General features: G+C 48.8%; 1 protein-coding gene across 4 annotated transcripts in view; it reads right to left on the reverse strand.

Moving 5' to 3' along the window:
* Window positions 1-14,369, reverse strand: part of KIRREL3 (kirre like nephrin family adhesion molecule 3) — a 548,805-nt gene that overhangs the window by 121,020 nt on the left and 413,416 nt on the right. For all 4 annotated transcript variants that reach the window (XM_033406954.2, XM_004280470.3, XM_049712831.1 and 1 more), the window contains exon 3: window positions 5,729-5,806. In XM_033406954.2, coding sequence (XP_033262845.1) covers window positions 5,729-5,806 — 78 coding nt within the window. The remainder of the gene's footprint in view (window positions 1-5,728; window positions 5,807-14,369) is intronic.

A 14,369-nucleotide genomic window follows, 5' to 3' on the forward strand; every position in this document is an offset into this window, starting at 1 on the left:
TCTTTGCTAATCACTTGCACTTGTTTCTTTCTGGGAAGATGAAAGTGACAGTGCTGGGAGGCATATCTGCTTTCCCTTCACTGAGCCGGGAGAAGCAGCCGGTCCCTGTGATTCTGAAGGTCTGGGGACTCTGCTGCCCACCAGATGCGCAGCCGGAGGAGAGAGGACGAGAGCCTCATGGGCAGGCCCACCTTGGCCTTGAAGGGACCCCCGGGCAGGGAGGCCAGGGCTTCACGGCTTCCCCTCTCCTCCTTTAAGCATCCTCTTCCTTACTTCCCCTTCATTTCCCCCTTCTAGAGTCCTAGGGCCCAGTAGCCTTTTCTGGTTCCATAGAAAGAAAGGGTCTTCCCTGGCCTGTGTCTCCCTCCCCACGTCTTTCCTGATTTTCTCCCACATCAGCTGGGGAGTTTCCTGTCTTCTGCCCCCGTTTTCTCCTGCCCCTTCCACTTTCTCTGTATTTTCAAGTCAAAGCCTTAGGGGCTTCCCCTCCGATCATGGCCTCAGCCTCCTCTTTCCAAATTCAACGAGGGCTGGACTGGATGTCAGGAGAGCTGGGTTGTAGTCCTGGCTCTTCCAGCAACTTCCTACTGACCCTGGGCGAGTCCCTCCATGGTCCCAGATCTCCCTGGGTGGGTGGGTTGTGCTACAGTCGCTAGAGTTGCTCACGGTTCTAACAGAGAGGAGTACTGGGCTTTCTGAGAGGCAAGCAGAGCCCCTCATCTGACACTACGTGAGAGCTTCCTATTCTGCCCTTGGATAGGATCCGCCCTGGGTAAGCAGTGTGCATCGAGCAGGTGAGTGGTTCTGGGCTCTTCAGGAGAAATGGGTAATCAGGTAATCGGGGGAGGATGGAAAGAGGAAAGGGAATGGGGTGTGTGTGTGTCATGTTAGGGCACTTCCCCTTGCATATCTGATGGGAAATACCTGCCTAGTGATGCCCCAGATGACAAGGTGGCCCAGCAGTAGGAGGGGTGAGGAAGGAGGGCAGGTGGGTACAGGACGGACAACCCCACTGGTGGCCTCACCTCCTAGCCCTCCGCTTGGCTGAACTGCCCGGGTCCCAGCCTCCCCGGAGGGACTGTAGCACTGGCCTCGGAGGAGAGGCTGAGAGGTAAGGCTTATGGAATTGCTGGGGATGTGGAGACTCGTGCTCTACGTCAGGATGCTCTGCCTCCTGAGCTCCTTCTCCAGACCCACCTTACCCTTGTGGGTGGCTTTGGGTATTCCTCCATTGCCACTCCTGGCACTCATTAATTACTTAAATTGAAATTGATTACTCCCTATGTGCGAGACACTGGGCTAAGGCCCAGGGACTGGCAAGGAAATGTGGGAGCAGGACCGTTGCCTTCCTGAAGCTAACTCTTAGGTGGGACAGTCTAATGGAGTAAGTGCCACAAAGTAAATAGGCTGGTTGTCACAATGGAGCACAATGGTGGGGGCAAGAGGGGTATCTGCTTTAGGTAAGGTGGTCTGGCAGGACCCCCTGTGGAGGTGACAGGAACACTGAGATGCGCCTGTGTGTTTCTATTGGGAGCGGGAGGGCAGGGGCTGTGTCTTATTTACTTTTAAAGCTCCAGTGCTTAGAACAGTGGCTGGCACTTACTATGAAAGATTGGTATTATTTTTATGGTGGGTATTCTTTGAAAGTTTGATGAATAAATAAATGATCTCCTTCCAGCTGTTCCTACTTAAAGCACCATGTACTTAATCACATGAAGACAATTATGTCAAACAAATTGAATAGTCCCATGCCTAGTCTGTCTTTATTTGCACCTTTCTTGACAGCCCTTCATTGATTTTTGTCCATATCTCCATTTGACGCCTCAGATGTGTTGAGTCCAAACAGGAAAGGACACACACACACATGTTTTACCAACCACCTCCATTCCTGCAAATGCTGCAGATTCTACCCGAGAAGCTATTACGTGCTCCTAAATAGAGCAAACCTCTCATTAGCTATCACATGCCTCCTTAAATGATTTTTTTTTTTTTTTTGCGGTACGCGGGCCTCTCACTGTCGTGGCCTCTCCCGTTGCGGAGCACAGGCTCCGGACGCGCAGGCTCAGCGGCCATGGCTCACGGGCCCAGCCGCTCTGCGGCATGTGGGATCTTCCTGGACCGGGGCACGAACCCGCGTCCCCTGCATCGGCAGGCGGACTCTCAACCACTGCGCCACCAGGGAAGCCCCTTAAATGATCTTTGAATAGTGTTTTCTTTGTATTGCTTTTTGTAGTTTAACGGCACCAGTTGCATTTACTCTAGCTTATGAGAAACCCCAGATCTATAAAGTTCCTGTTCATTCATTATTTTTCTCTTGCTTCTTCTCAAGCTGTTATTTTTGGGGGGAGTGTAGTGACGAGGAGAGAGTGGAAGGAAAAGAAAATAAAAAGATACCAAATTAAGGAAACAAATGAAATAGGGAACGACTTCTCCCCGGGTGACAGACACCCTGTTAGATACTGTTAAACAGAACAAATGTGCTTTAATACAGCACTAGTTGGTCTTTTATTTTTATTCTAAATTGCAAATATAATGCTCACCGCCTTATTTTTGATGGAAGAGGCAGCTAATTGTTCCAATGTCTCACTAATTCTAACACCCGGGAGAAAAAATTATCATTTTTAAAACTCTTCTACCAATTGTTCAGTTTACACCAAGGAGTGTAGTGCAGCGGGGACAGAGATGTCTGTTTCTTGATCTATGTCACAGCTGCGATTCCAGTTCAATTATTAATATGTGGAAGTTATAATCATTTTGAGTATTGGAACAAGATAATTATAAACCATAAAACAGCTCCCCATGCTTGCCGATGCTTTTTTCTTATGTGCAAACATGTTGGAGTTTGGGCATGTGAGCTTTAGAAAGAGAAAAAAATGTATAATATGGCACTCGGGGCAGTAAGCCTGGCTGGAGTGGGAGCAGAGAAACATTCTTTTCCTTTCCAGGCCCCTCCCGCCTCCCCTCCTCAAGCCTCCCACCCCTCCAGAGCCAAAGCTTACCCCCCCCACCCCCGGCATCCCTCCTTCTGCCCCAGTGACTCACCCGCCTCCTATCCTGTCTCCTCTGTTAGCGGAGATTTGTAACTCCTCACACATGGTGGTTTCACTTGCTTACCACCCCCTTGTCTCCTTGTTTACCCAGAAGCAGCAGCAGCTACTGTATGTGCTGTTGTGTGTGAGCCTGAATGTGTGCGGGGCGGGGGGGGGGGGTATTTGGGAGGGGCGAGAATCACAGGCACAGAGGAAGGCAGGGCTGGGGCTTAGCCGTTCTGTTACCTCCTGGCTATTGCCGTTGTCTCTGTTGCCTTTTCCTTGATTCTCAGTTTGTCTTCACTGGCGGAGGGTATAGATTGGGGTAGAGCATTCCTAACCAGGTCGACCACAGTCAGTTGAAAGGAATAACCCGTTTATATGGATTGTGTGTGTTTGAAGAGGGCACTTAGAGAGAAGAGGCATTGTTCTGGCATCTTCCATTTTTAACAAGAAAAAAAACAGTTTAAAATGCCGCCTCAGCTTAGTTGTTGCACAAAGTAAGGCTAACTGTCCTCAGAAGTCATCTGGTGCTGGTCGTGTTTCCAAGTCCTCCTCTAGTCCTCCCTGACTTTCTTCCTTCCTTCTTTACTTGAACAAAGTCTAAGGAGATATTAAGGCTGCATTTATTTTTCTTACCATTTTCCTAACCTCTGGTTCAGAGTATTACCATCGTACATTTCTGCTATGGCAAAGAAATGGATTGAATTGTGTTCCCCGACTGCACCCCCCCCCCCCCGCCACTGCTCCTATGTTGAAACCCTAACCCCTAATTGTGACTGTATTTGGAGATACGGCCTTTACAAAAGTGTTAAGGTTAAATAAGGTCATAAGGGTAGGGCCCTGATCTGATAGGATTAGCGTCTTTGTAAGAAGAGACACCAGAGCGCTCTCTCTCTCTCTCTCTCTCTCTCTGCCATGTGATGACTAAGTGAGAAGGTTGCTGTCTGCAAACCAGAACGAAAGCTCTCACCAGAACCTGACCATGCTGGCACCCTGATCTTGGACTTCCAGTCTCCAGAACTGTGAGAAAATAAATTTCTGAGTTTAAGCCAGTCTATGGTATTTTGTTATGGCAGCCCAAGTCACTTGTGAAAATTTGGAGGGAGTCAAATCGTGTTCATCAGCCTTGTGATATGAATTTTTTTAGGCCCCAAGATCTTGAGTCAGTATCCTTCTACTGAGGTCAGGCACTCAGAGCTTGAGCTTTCAAATCCAATCCAAGTCCTGACTTTTTGGCACCCCTGTTCCCTGTGACCCTCATTTCAGCTTCTCTAATGAGCATTGCCAGCAAGAGAATGTGTCTATTCAGCACCATGGACAGAGGCATGCTGTCAGTTTCTACAAATTAGATGTTACTGCCTCGGCTCTCAAGAACGTGGTGTTGGGAAGGGAGGGGTAGGCTGCGAAAGAGAAAAGTCAGGAAGGGATACTGACTGGTTGGATGCAGAAAATGCAGCCCTCAACCCTGGCTGTGCTCAGCCACGGAGCTCCGACAAAGAGGAAGTAGCTTCTTGAGGCTGTTGCCTTCTTACACAGACAGGCATTGAAACGGGGGAGGTGATAGTCTTTATGTTTAATTGTGCTGGCTTAACGGCTGTCAAACTGTCAGTATGATGTGTGCTGGCAACAAACCTACAGCGGGTGAGGCATTAGGTCTGGGGAGCACATGGGGTTGTGGGTGTCATGGTCTGTGGGCTGGGAGGAGAGCCAGCTAAGGAGCATAGGAAGATGCGAAGGAAGAGCATAGGAAGAGCTAAGGAAGAGCATAGGAAGATGGCTAAGATGGTACAGGTGAGCTGCCTTTTTCATGCCTGGAATGGGAATGAGGCTACAGGGACCCTGGTCCTTGAGTGGGGAGGGGCCCAGCTCACGGCAAGCTGGGTTGGTGAGAAGCCAGGGTTTCATCTGTCTGACTTTATTGAATAAATGGCCTCCCCAGCCATTGCTTACCTACTTTTGAAGCCTGACAAACAGTCTGTGGCATCTGATGGAGAGGCTTATGAACTGCATGGAGACAGATGGCTGGGGATGAGGAGATTGGCTCTTTATTACAGCAGGCCCGTAAGTGACAGCACTCCTCTCACATCCTAGCCTCCACATCAATGTCAGTACCTTCCTCCAGCCTTCTGTGGCCCAGTCAAACCTCAGAGGAAAGACCCAGTGCTAGAGGGAGGCAGAATGACCTATGAGTAAGTGGGAGAGGTAGGGCCAATGGAGTCGGAAAAGAGGGCAGTTTTTCAAGGGGAAGTTCTTTGAGAATAGAAGCACTGCCTTATTCTTGTATAGTATCCTCCCAAATGCCCCGTGAGGTGCCGTTAATTCAATAAGCGTCCAAGACATGTGAATGATTAAGGAAAAGGGCAGAGAGGTCTAGATTAGAAAAGATAATAGAAGCAGATTTAATTGCACTGGGTGGGTAGCTGAGGACCAAAAGGAAACAAAGAGAGAGGAAGAGAAGGAGGGGGCACAAAGGGAGGAGGGAAGATAGCATATGAAGCATGCTCGTGAATCAGCATACAGTGCTTCAGGCATTAGGTCCTCTTCCCCATGTTACTAGCTGGACGGCTTCACGGAAACCAAACGGATGTGTCCACTGTCCTTTCTGAAATGGCCCAAGCTCTTTTTCCTGGTACCGTAGTTGTAGGGCATAACTTCTTCCCTCCCCATTTCCCCTGAGAGGGCGGGTTCTCACTGACCTTCATTCATTCTCCGAAACTTGTCCTTGGCCATGTAGCCCAGCACCAGACAGCATCCTCTCTTCTGGAGCCCCAGCTCTGGAAGAAAAGCAGAGGTCGGTGAGGTGGGAATGGGTCAGGGGTCAGTGCAAGGGATGTAAAGCTTGTTGCTCTTATAAACAGGGCTACTTAATTACTTAACAAACATTTAGAAAGCACTTACTATGGTCCAGACATAATTTAAGACCAATAATTTCATCATTTGATCCTCACAACAGCCCTATGAGGTATACGCCGTTGTTATCCCCATTTACAGACATATTAAGCAGGCAGCCTTAGGTGAAAGAGCTGGTAGGTGGCACAGCCGGGATTTTGAACACAGGCAGCCTGACTCCAGCGTCCATGTTCATAACCATTACTCTATAGGTTCACGAGGCCCTATATATCCCAGGCATAGGGACTATGCTCTGATCACACTGAGATTGTTGTCAAGCCAGAGAAGAGGCAGAGTCCAACCAGCGGTGTCCAGGATGGAACAGTACAACTAGACACAGTGGCCAAAGGAGTGATTGGGTAAATTTGGAAGAAGACACAGGGGTCAAGGTGTAGGTAGAAGGAGTCTATCTTTTGGGAGAGAGTGAATTTCTGGGGCTGGGGATCCCTGTTCATCCTTATATTCAGGCGCAATTCAGCATTGTCATCCGGCACTTATGAGGTGTAAACACAGTGTAGAGCACAGGGGTGAGGATGGCTGAGAGACGTAAGACATAGACTCTGGTCCCACAAGACTTTGACCCAATGGAACAACAAGTTAGAACAACAATTCCAGGTAGCGAAAGCAAGAGACCATTTTCTCCCCTACGATATTTTGTAAATCGGTGCTCATTGTGTGTGAGCGTTGGACTGGAGTACCTCAGCCAACCGGGCAAGATTTCCTCTCTGGTATTTATCCTTTCTTCCTCACCTGTCTTCAGCACTTGTGGGCTTTGAAGCAATTCCACACCAAGTTTCTCTTTTGACCCTCACAACAACTGCATGAGGTAGGCAGATCGGTTATTACTATTCACATTACGCAGATGAGAAAATTGAAGTTCAAAGATGTTAAGTGACTACCCATGATTATTGTAGACTCCCTGCCCCTCCCTCTTTGCTTTGGAGTCGTACAAATGTGGCAGCTGCCATAAACTGGGTAAATGGATAAGGGGTATGATTTCTGGAGGTGGGGACGTGCCTGCAGCTCCTTCCAGGCTTTGCTAGCTTTCTGGATGCCCAGATACTCTCTCCATCGGTTTCTTAGAGAAGGAGGTTCCCCCTGAGGGGTGTGTCACAGCAGCTTCTCCCACGACACTGGGTGTTCCTCTGAGCCCTAGACAGTCTGCATCTAGGCTGTCAGAGCATAGAGAGGCTGGGCTCGTTTTGCCCCCTACCCCTCCACCCACCTCTTGTGGCCCAGGCCCAGCCTCTCTGGGCAGCAGGATGAAAGGGCCCAAGAGACACGGCTAAGTCGAGCTCAGGGGCTCCAGCCCCAGAGGAAAACAAAGTGTGGTGGGCGGTGGCAGAAGCCATGGCCCAAGGAGGTCGCAGGCTTTGATCTCCTGATTCTTTAAAGGGGTTTATTGACTATCAGTAAAGAGCAGAGAAGCAGATCTGAGCGTGCCTTTTCCAAAGGCACTCACTTCTCTTCCTTTCCCTCCACGCTTGTCTGAAGGCACGGCCAAAACGCCCTCACTTCAAACAGCCTTACATCTCAGGCGCTCAAATTGACGATGTTAAGTTCCCTCATCCAAGGCCTTGGCCCTTTCTTCAGGGGCTCCTGCTCTGTTGAAAGCCGTGCGGATCAAAGGCCCTTTGATGTTTACTTACTATATTTGTGGATCCTTTCTAACAACCACCTTCAAGAGGCAGGAATGCGGCATGCCAGGAGGGGGCCAGCGGAAGCCCAAGCTGTGGGGAGGCTCTGAGCTCCAGCAGACAATAGCCTCTTGCCTGGAGCTGTATTGAAACCTCAACATGCTGACGACAGGCAGAGTTAACCAGCCCATTATAATTGCATGCATATTGTTCATCATCACAATGATACAATTGCTGATGATTCCTATTCTATTTTCCACTGACTTCTTACGCTCATCTGAAGCACATCTGTAGCAGCTCCTAATGAGAAACGGAGCCTGGGTTCTTGCATTGAGTCCAGGAACGAGCCCAGGTGAGCACTGAGGGGTGGAGGGCGGCAGATGCTGGATGGATTTTGGCCCGTGTTCGTGCTGGGCTTCCTGGACAGTCCCCTCGACTCTCAAGGAAATGGAAGAAGCATGATTCTCCTAAAGATTTCGAGACCGGGGACAACCTGTTGACTCTGTGTTATCTGGGCTGGCTGTCTCTGCCACTGCAACCGACCCTGTCCTATGTCATATATAATATGCCCCCGGGGGAATCGCCCAGGGAAAGAGGCTGCACATACGCACGGTTATTATAAGTAAGAGTCTCACTGACCATGTCTGACTTTTGCAAATGAGCAGGAAAAGAAGTTTTTTAAAAAAAACCTGATTAATAAAAGAAATGGAGGACCAGGCAATTTCTCAATGTATTTGGCTCATTTAATTTGACACTTGTGGGTTAGTCTTAATTATTTAGGCGTCTACATTACAAGGCCCTAATAAGCACACTGCAGAAATGTATTAAGTGAGAGGGCTCTCTGACTGAGTCTTTACTGAGAAGTGGGGAGAAGCCACTGGGATCTTTGCAAGAAAGAGCAGGTTGGGGGATCAGCGAAGTGGGAATTATCTAGCTATCCATATATGAAAATTTGGGGTGTTCTTGGGAGAGATATTGCAGAGCTAAATTAGAGGTCATTGTTTCCACATGAGGAAGCAGGCCAGGGGCCAAAGTGAGGGAGGGGAGGAGAATCTAGAAACACAGGTGTGGAGGATGGGTGTGGTCAAAGATACTGACCAGAGAGAGAGCTGGGGGGAAGCAGGAACCTATGGCATCCTCTTGGGAAAACGTCACCAAGCCAGATCAACCAGGCTATTACGGGAGAGATGAAAGAATGTGATAGAAAGAACAATCATTGTTGAACAATCATGGTGAATCAATGATTGTCAATCAATCAAAAGTGAATCCATCATTCGCTTTGTGATCTAGACCAGCCACCAGACTGCGACTTTCCTTGTCACATGGCATGGGACCGATGGTGGAGTCAGGGTCCTAGATGCGTATTTTAGAACAGCAAGATGATGGGGTCTTCTCCACGTAGACTTTGGGGCTGCAGCCTTTGCCTGAGGACTAATCAGTAGCAGAACCACCAGATGCACCAAATGTACCCATGGGAAATGATGGACGTGAATGGAGTCATCCCGGCTTAAAGGACAGGTCAGAGCAAAGAAGGCCAGTGTCACCTGCAGATGGGGATGTGGAGGCCGCTGTCTCAGGAGGACAAAGAATTAGGGAATGCTGCTACACAATGAAACATTCCCTGGGAAGCGGTGTGTTTCTTAGGGAGAAGTCCAGATTGCACCCCAGGAACTCCCGGCCTCTAGACTGAGCAACAGAAGGGTGAGGATAGTGCCTTTTTAGGCTCAGAGTCCTTAGCCCTAAGCACAGTGCCTGGCACGTGGCAACGGATCAGGAAAAGTCTGACTTAATGGGTAGTAATCAGTTCTCCCCGACCCGGGCCAGAATGGAATCAGGAGGGCTTAACCCTGGCACAGTGGATTAGGTAGATGCAGATGGTCTGAAGTGAATGAACATTGTAATTCATCAGAACAGGAGTCTGGGAAGCGTGAGGTTTCCTCTCGGGAGGAATAAAGAGGGATGGCTTCCTAAATGGAATGGTTTTCCTTCAGTTTCAGAGGGTGAGGATGGGACTTTTTCTAGCCCAAGGATTCCTTTATTCTTACGAGTAATCATAATGATAGTGCAGTGATATTACCTCACATTTGTGGGATACTTATTTTTTCACGATGCTGTCATATTCACTATCTTATTGGGTGTTCACAGTAGCTCTGTGAAGCACGCAAGGAGGAAATGATTTCCTCCGTTTTGGTTTCAGAAACAGGCTCAGAGAAGTAAAATGACAACTCAAGGCCAAAGCACAGTTGGTGACAGTGCTCAGGCTAGAATCCAGGTCTGATTTCTGGCTAATTCTTAGGGTAGGTTCCGGGATCCCAGGGCTGCTGATGCCATGATTCAAGACAGAGAAGAGACAGCAGAGATCAGTGGTCCTGGCTGGGACTGTGGGGTGAACTGTGTCCCCCCAAATCCAATGTTGAAGTCGTAACCTCAATACCTCAGAATGTGCCTTTATATCTGGACAAAGAGACTCGACCGAGGTAATCAAGTTAAAATGGTCAATGGGGAGCCCTAATCCAATATGACAGGTGTCTTCATAAACAGGGGAAATTTGGGACAGACACACATATAAACATGGAGACGGCCATCAATAAGCCAAGAAGGGAGGACTAGAACAGAGCCTTTCCTCACAGCCTTCAGAAGGACCCAACTCTGCCAACATCTTTCATGGACTTCTAGCCTCCAGAACTGTTAGGCAATACATTTTTGATGTTTAAGCCACCCAGTCTGTGGCTTTTTGTCACGTCAGCCCTAGCAAGCTAACATAGACAGGAAGAGGGGAGAAGCCGGTCTTCTATAGGACCTGGCTATTTCCATTGGCCAAGACTCTGACTCCCATCCCTTGGTCACAGGGGATGCAGGGAGCAGCATCGCACGACCACTCAAAAGGCTTGTGAGAGGCACCAACTGATTGGAGAGTGGCCAGAGGGGCTGCTAAGATGGGACAATGGGGGTGGTGGCACAAGAGATGATGGGAAACAGGGCGGGTGGGGAGGGAGGGCAGCTGTGGGTCTTGGTGGCAACCCAGGATGCTGTGAGCATTCCTGCTACCAGCGTGAGGATGACGTTGGCTAGAAGAGTGTTTGCTAATTGCCCCAGCCAGAAACAAATGAGCTGTGAAGTAACCACGGATCGAGCTGGTGACAATGGACAGGTACCACGTCCTTCTCCCTCACCATTTCTTTCTTTCTGTTTTTAAATTTTTATCGGAGTAGAGTTGATTTCCAATGTTGTGTTAGTTTCAGGTATACAGCAAAGTGAATCAGTTATACATATACCCACTCTTTTTTTAGATTCTTTTCCATATAGGCCATTACGGAGGATTGAGTAGAGTTCCCTGTGCTATACAGTAGGTCCTTATTAGTTATCCATTTTATATATAGCAGTGTGTGTGTGTGTCCATCCCAATCTCCCAATTTATCCCTCCCTCCCTTTACCCCCTCGTAACCATAAGTTTGTTTTCTACATCTGTAACTCTATTTCTGTTTTGTAGATAAGTTCATTTGTACCCTTTTTTTTAGATTCCACATATAAGCGATAACACTCAGTATGACAATCTCTAGGTCCGTCCATGTTGCTGCAAATGGCATTATTTTGTCCTTTTTTATGGCTATCCCTCACCATTTCTGAGGCTATTCGGTGCATCTGGGGGCCCTTCTGTCCCACGTGCCCAGTCACAGTGGTTCAGGGGTGCCTGCTGAGGACTAACACTTTATCACCTGAAGCTGTTAGATGGAGCAGGTCCCCAGAAGCCGACCTAACAAGAATAGAGCATGATGGGCGGGCAGTTTGGTGTGGATACAGCAAAGATTTCGGGAGAAGAGAAAGTGAGACGAGGCAGGAGACAGAGTCAGGGACCAGACCTGGAGGACCTGGTGAGCCTTGCCTAGGAGTCTGGACTTTTCCTACAGAATGCTTAGCAGAAGAAAGGCCAGACTTGCGTCTTATAAAGACCATATTAGCACTGGGGCAGATGTGGCTGGGAGAAGGTAAGACCAGACAAGGGAGCGCAGCTGGGAGACTGTGGAACACTCCTGGCGGAAGGCCATGGGATGACATGTGCCCCCTCTTCCTGCTCTCCCAAGACAGCCTGAGAGGAGAAAGCAGGTGAAAGGACCCTGGGCTTCTCAGAGGGACATTCAGAGCTTCCACATCCCCGCCACCTTGACACAGGAGAGCAGTGCAGGGGCTGAAAATAGCTCCCCAGATAGTTCCAGAGAGCAGGTGGAGAAGACGTCAGCTGGACGTGGCTGGAGTCACAGGGGAGCCCTGGGGGGTAGGGGAGGCCACGTGTGCTGTAAAACCACCACTGCCGGCTGGAGCCTCGCTTCAGCCCTTAACAGTCCTCAGGACTTCTCCGGGCTTGTTTTCTCATCTACGAAATATGGATACTGGTAGTAAAACCCTTCTCACATGGTTGCCATGCAAATCCAATGAGACAGTATTTGATGAAAAGGGCCTCCTCGAATGAAGTACCGATGAGGGAGAGTTCAGGAAACAGAAACAGAGTATCAGACTGGGGTTTAGAGATCATCAAATCCCCTTCCTTCCCCTCCTTTTTTTCTTTTTTTTTTAAACAGCTATGAAAGGGGAGACTCAGGGAGGTGAAATACCCTGTCCAAGGTGATATAATGAGCTGTTAGGTGGCATCTTTGAAGGTCAGTGTGGCAGAGACAAGTCAGCTGGGCTGGAGGAGTGAAGTGAGTCAGGAGGACCAGTCAGGGGGTGTCACAGGCGAGACCACAGGACCAGAGGTGCTGGCGACTGAGAGGAAATGGTGACTCGGAGAGATGTTCTTGACCGAGACAAAGGGGCTAAGCATCAGAGTGGCTTAGGCAGGGGAAGGGGACAATGGCAACCACAAGGTCTTTAGTGGGGAAGACTGCAGGAAGTGAGGGGGCTGGGTCAGAAGTGATTGACAGGGCTTCCCTGGTGGCGCAGTGGTTAAGAACCCACCTGCCAACGCAGGGGACACCGGTTCGATCCCTGGTCCGGGAAGATTCCCACATGCTGCGGAGCAACTAAGCCCGCGTGCCACAACTACTGAGCCTGCACACTAGAGCCTGCATGCTGCAACTACTGAGCCCACGTGCCTAGAGCCCGTGCACTGCAACGAAGGGTAGTCCTGCTCACTGCCACTAGAGAAAACCCACACACCACAACGATGACCCAAAGGAAGTGATTGACAAAGGAAGCCTATGAGGTTACATGTGATGACGGTGCATTTTGGACTTCCTGTATTTGAAGGATCCCCAAGTGAACAGGTCCTGGATGATTACATGAGCACAAGTTCAGATCTGAAGAAATACATTTTTAACCAGCTTCACTGACCTCGGAGAGCAAATATCTTGGTCTGTAGACCAATTCGTAATGTGATGAATTATGTAAAAAGCAGTGGGATGATACAGGTAACCTCTGCTATAGTACGGCTACCACCCCTCCATAACCAGCAAGTATTTACAAAATGCGGCAGCTATAAAATCCGACCCACGAACACTCGAGAGGCACGATGCTAAGACGAAAATATGTAACACAAGCTTCCTCTCCCAATGAGATTATGATCCAGTTGGTTATGTAAGGCATACACCTGTGAAAAGGTAGCGTCAAAGACAAGCAATGGTTCAGTTAGAGAAGCGTCATGAGGCAGGGCTGGAGTCATTTCTACATGAACGGCAATAATTGCTGTAGGGGTCCCGACGAGGATAAAGGAGCTCAGTGGTGGGGTGGGCCTCCTAAAGGACCTGGGGGGCTGCAGATTTGTCTGGGGTTTGCCTTGGTTGGGTGTCTGTACCCATGGCCTCTCTCGTAAGTGATTGTTCATCACAAGCCTTTCTGCCCGGTGGTAGCCCCCTGGTGGCAGGATGTTGGAGTCTCACGTTTGGCAAATTCTCACTATGATTCTGCTGAACTGCTTTCTGCATCGGGTCTGCCTAGTCCTGTTTTCAGCATAATTACTCACATCCCAGGCAATAAGGGTGCCCATAAATCATGCAAAGATCACAGTTTTCTGATCAAACTCTCTAGGAAAGAGTCCTGAAGAGTGGGATAGTAAAGGTTTATTAATCCTGTCTAGTGCGTGGCTCTGGGCCTCTAGGACAAGTAATATTTAATAGACCAATAATACCTGTTTCATAATTTTTGAATTGCATTGCTTGCTAATGCTAAGTTTATTAAAGCACTATAAACTTTACATTGTTGTAAAGACATAATTGCTCTTTCATTGCTTATTTAATGAGTTAATTATATTAGAACTAAGTTTTTCACTGTTCATGTTCAGTATCAATTAGTTCTCTTAAACAATTGATTTGTATTTAATTAACTATGCTATTACATACCAATTAAATTCTTCTAAGAGAAATCTGAAACACACGTGATCTTAAATTAAATTTTTTGAAACAATGAATTACAGAAAAAGCTCACATCTAAGGCTTCCCTGGTGGCGCAGTGGTTGAGAGTCCGCCTGCTGATGCAGGGGACGTGGGTTCGTGCCCTGGTCTGGGAAGATCCCACATGCCGCGGAGCAGTTAGGCCCATGAGCCATGGCCGCTGAGCCTGCACGTCTGGAGCCTGTGCTCCGCAACGGGAGAGGCCACAACAGTGAGAGGCCCGCGTACCGCAAAAAAAAAGCTCACATCTAGTGACCCTCTTTTAGGAAGAGTTGGCAATCGTTGTGATAATTCCAAAAAATTTTTGTGGCCACCAGCCCATCCTCACTACCTCCTGCAGGGAGCAAGGCTCCTTCAGGCCCCAGATGGTAAGCGCCTTGCGGCTCCCTACAATAGCAAGGACCAACATCGCGGCAGCCCTTTGCCAG

Source organism: Orcinus orca, chromosome 8 (genome assembly GCF_937001465.1).
Source record: "Orcinus orca chromosome 8, mOrcOrc1.1, whole genome shotgun sequence".
Taxonomy (NCBI): domain Eukaryota; kingdom Metazoa; phylum Chordata; class Mammalia; order Artiodactyla; family Delphinidae; genus Orcinus; species Orcinus orca.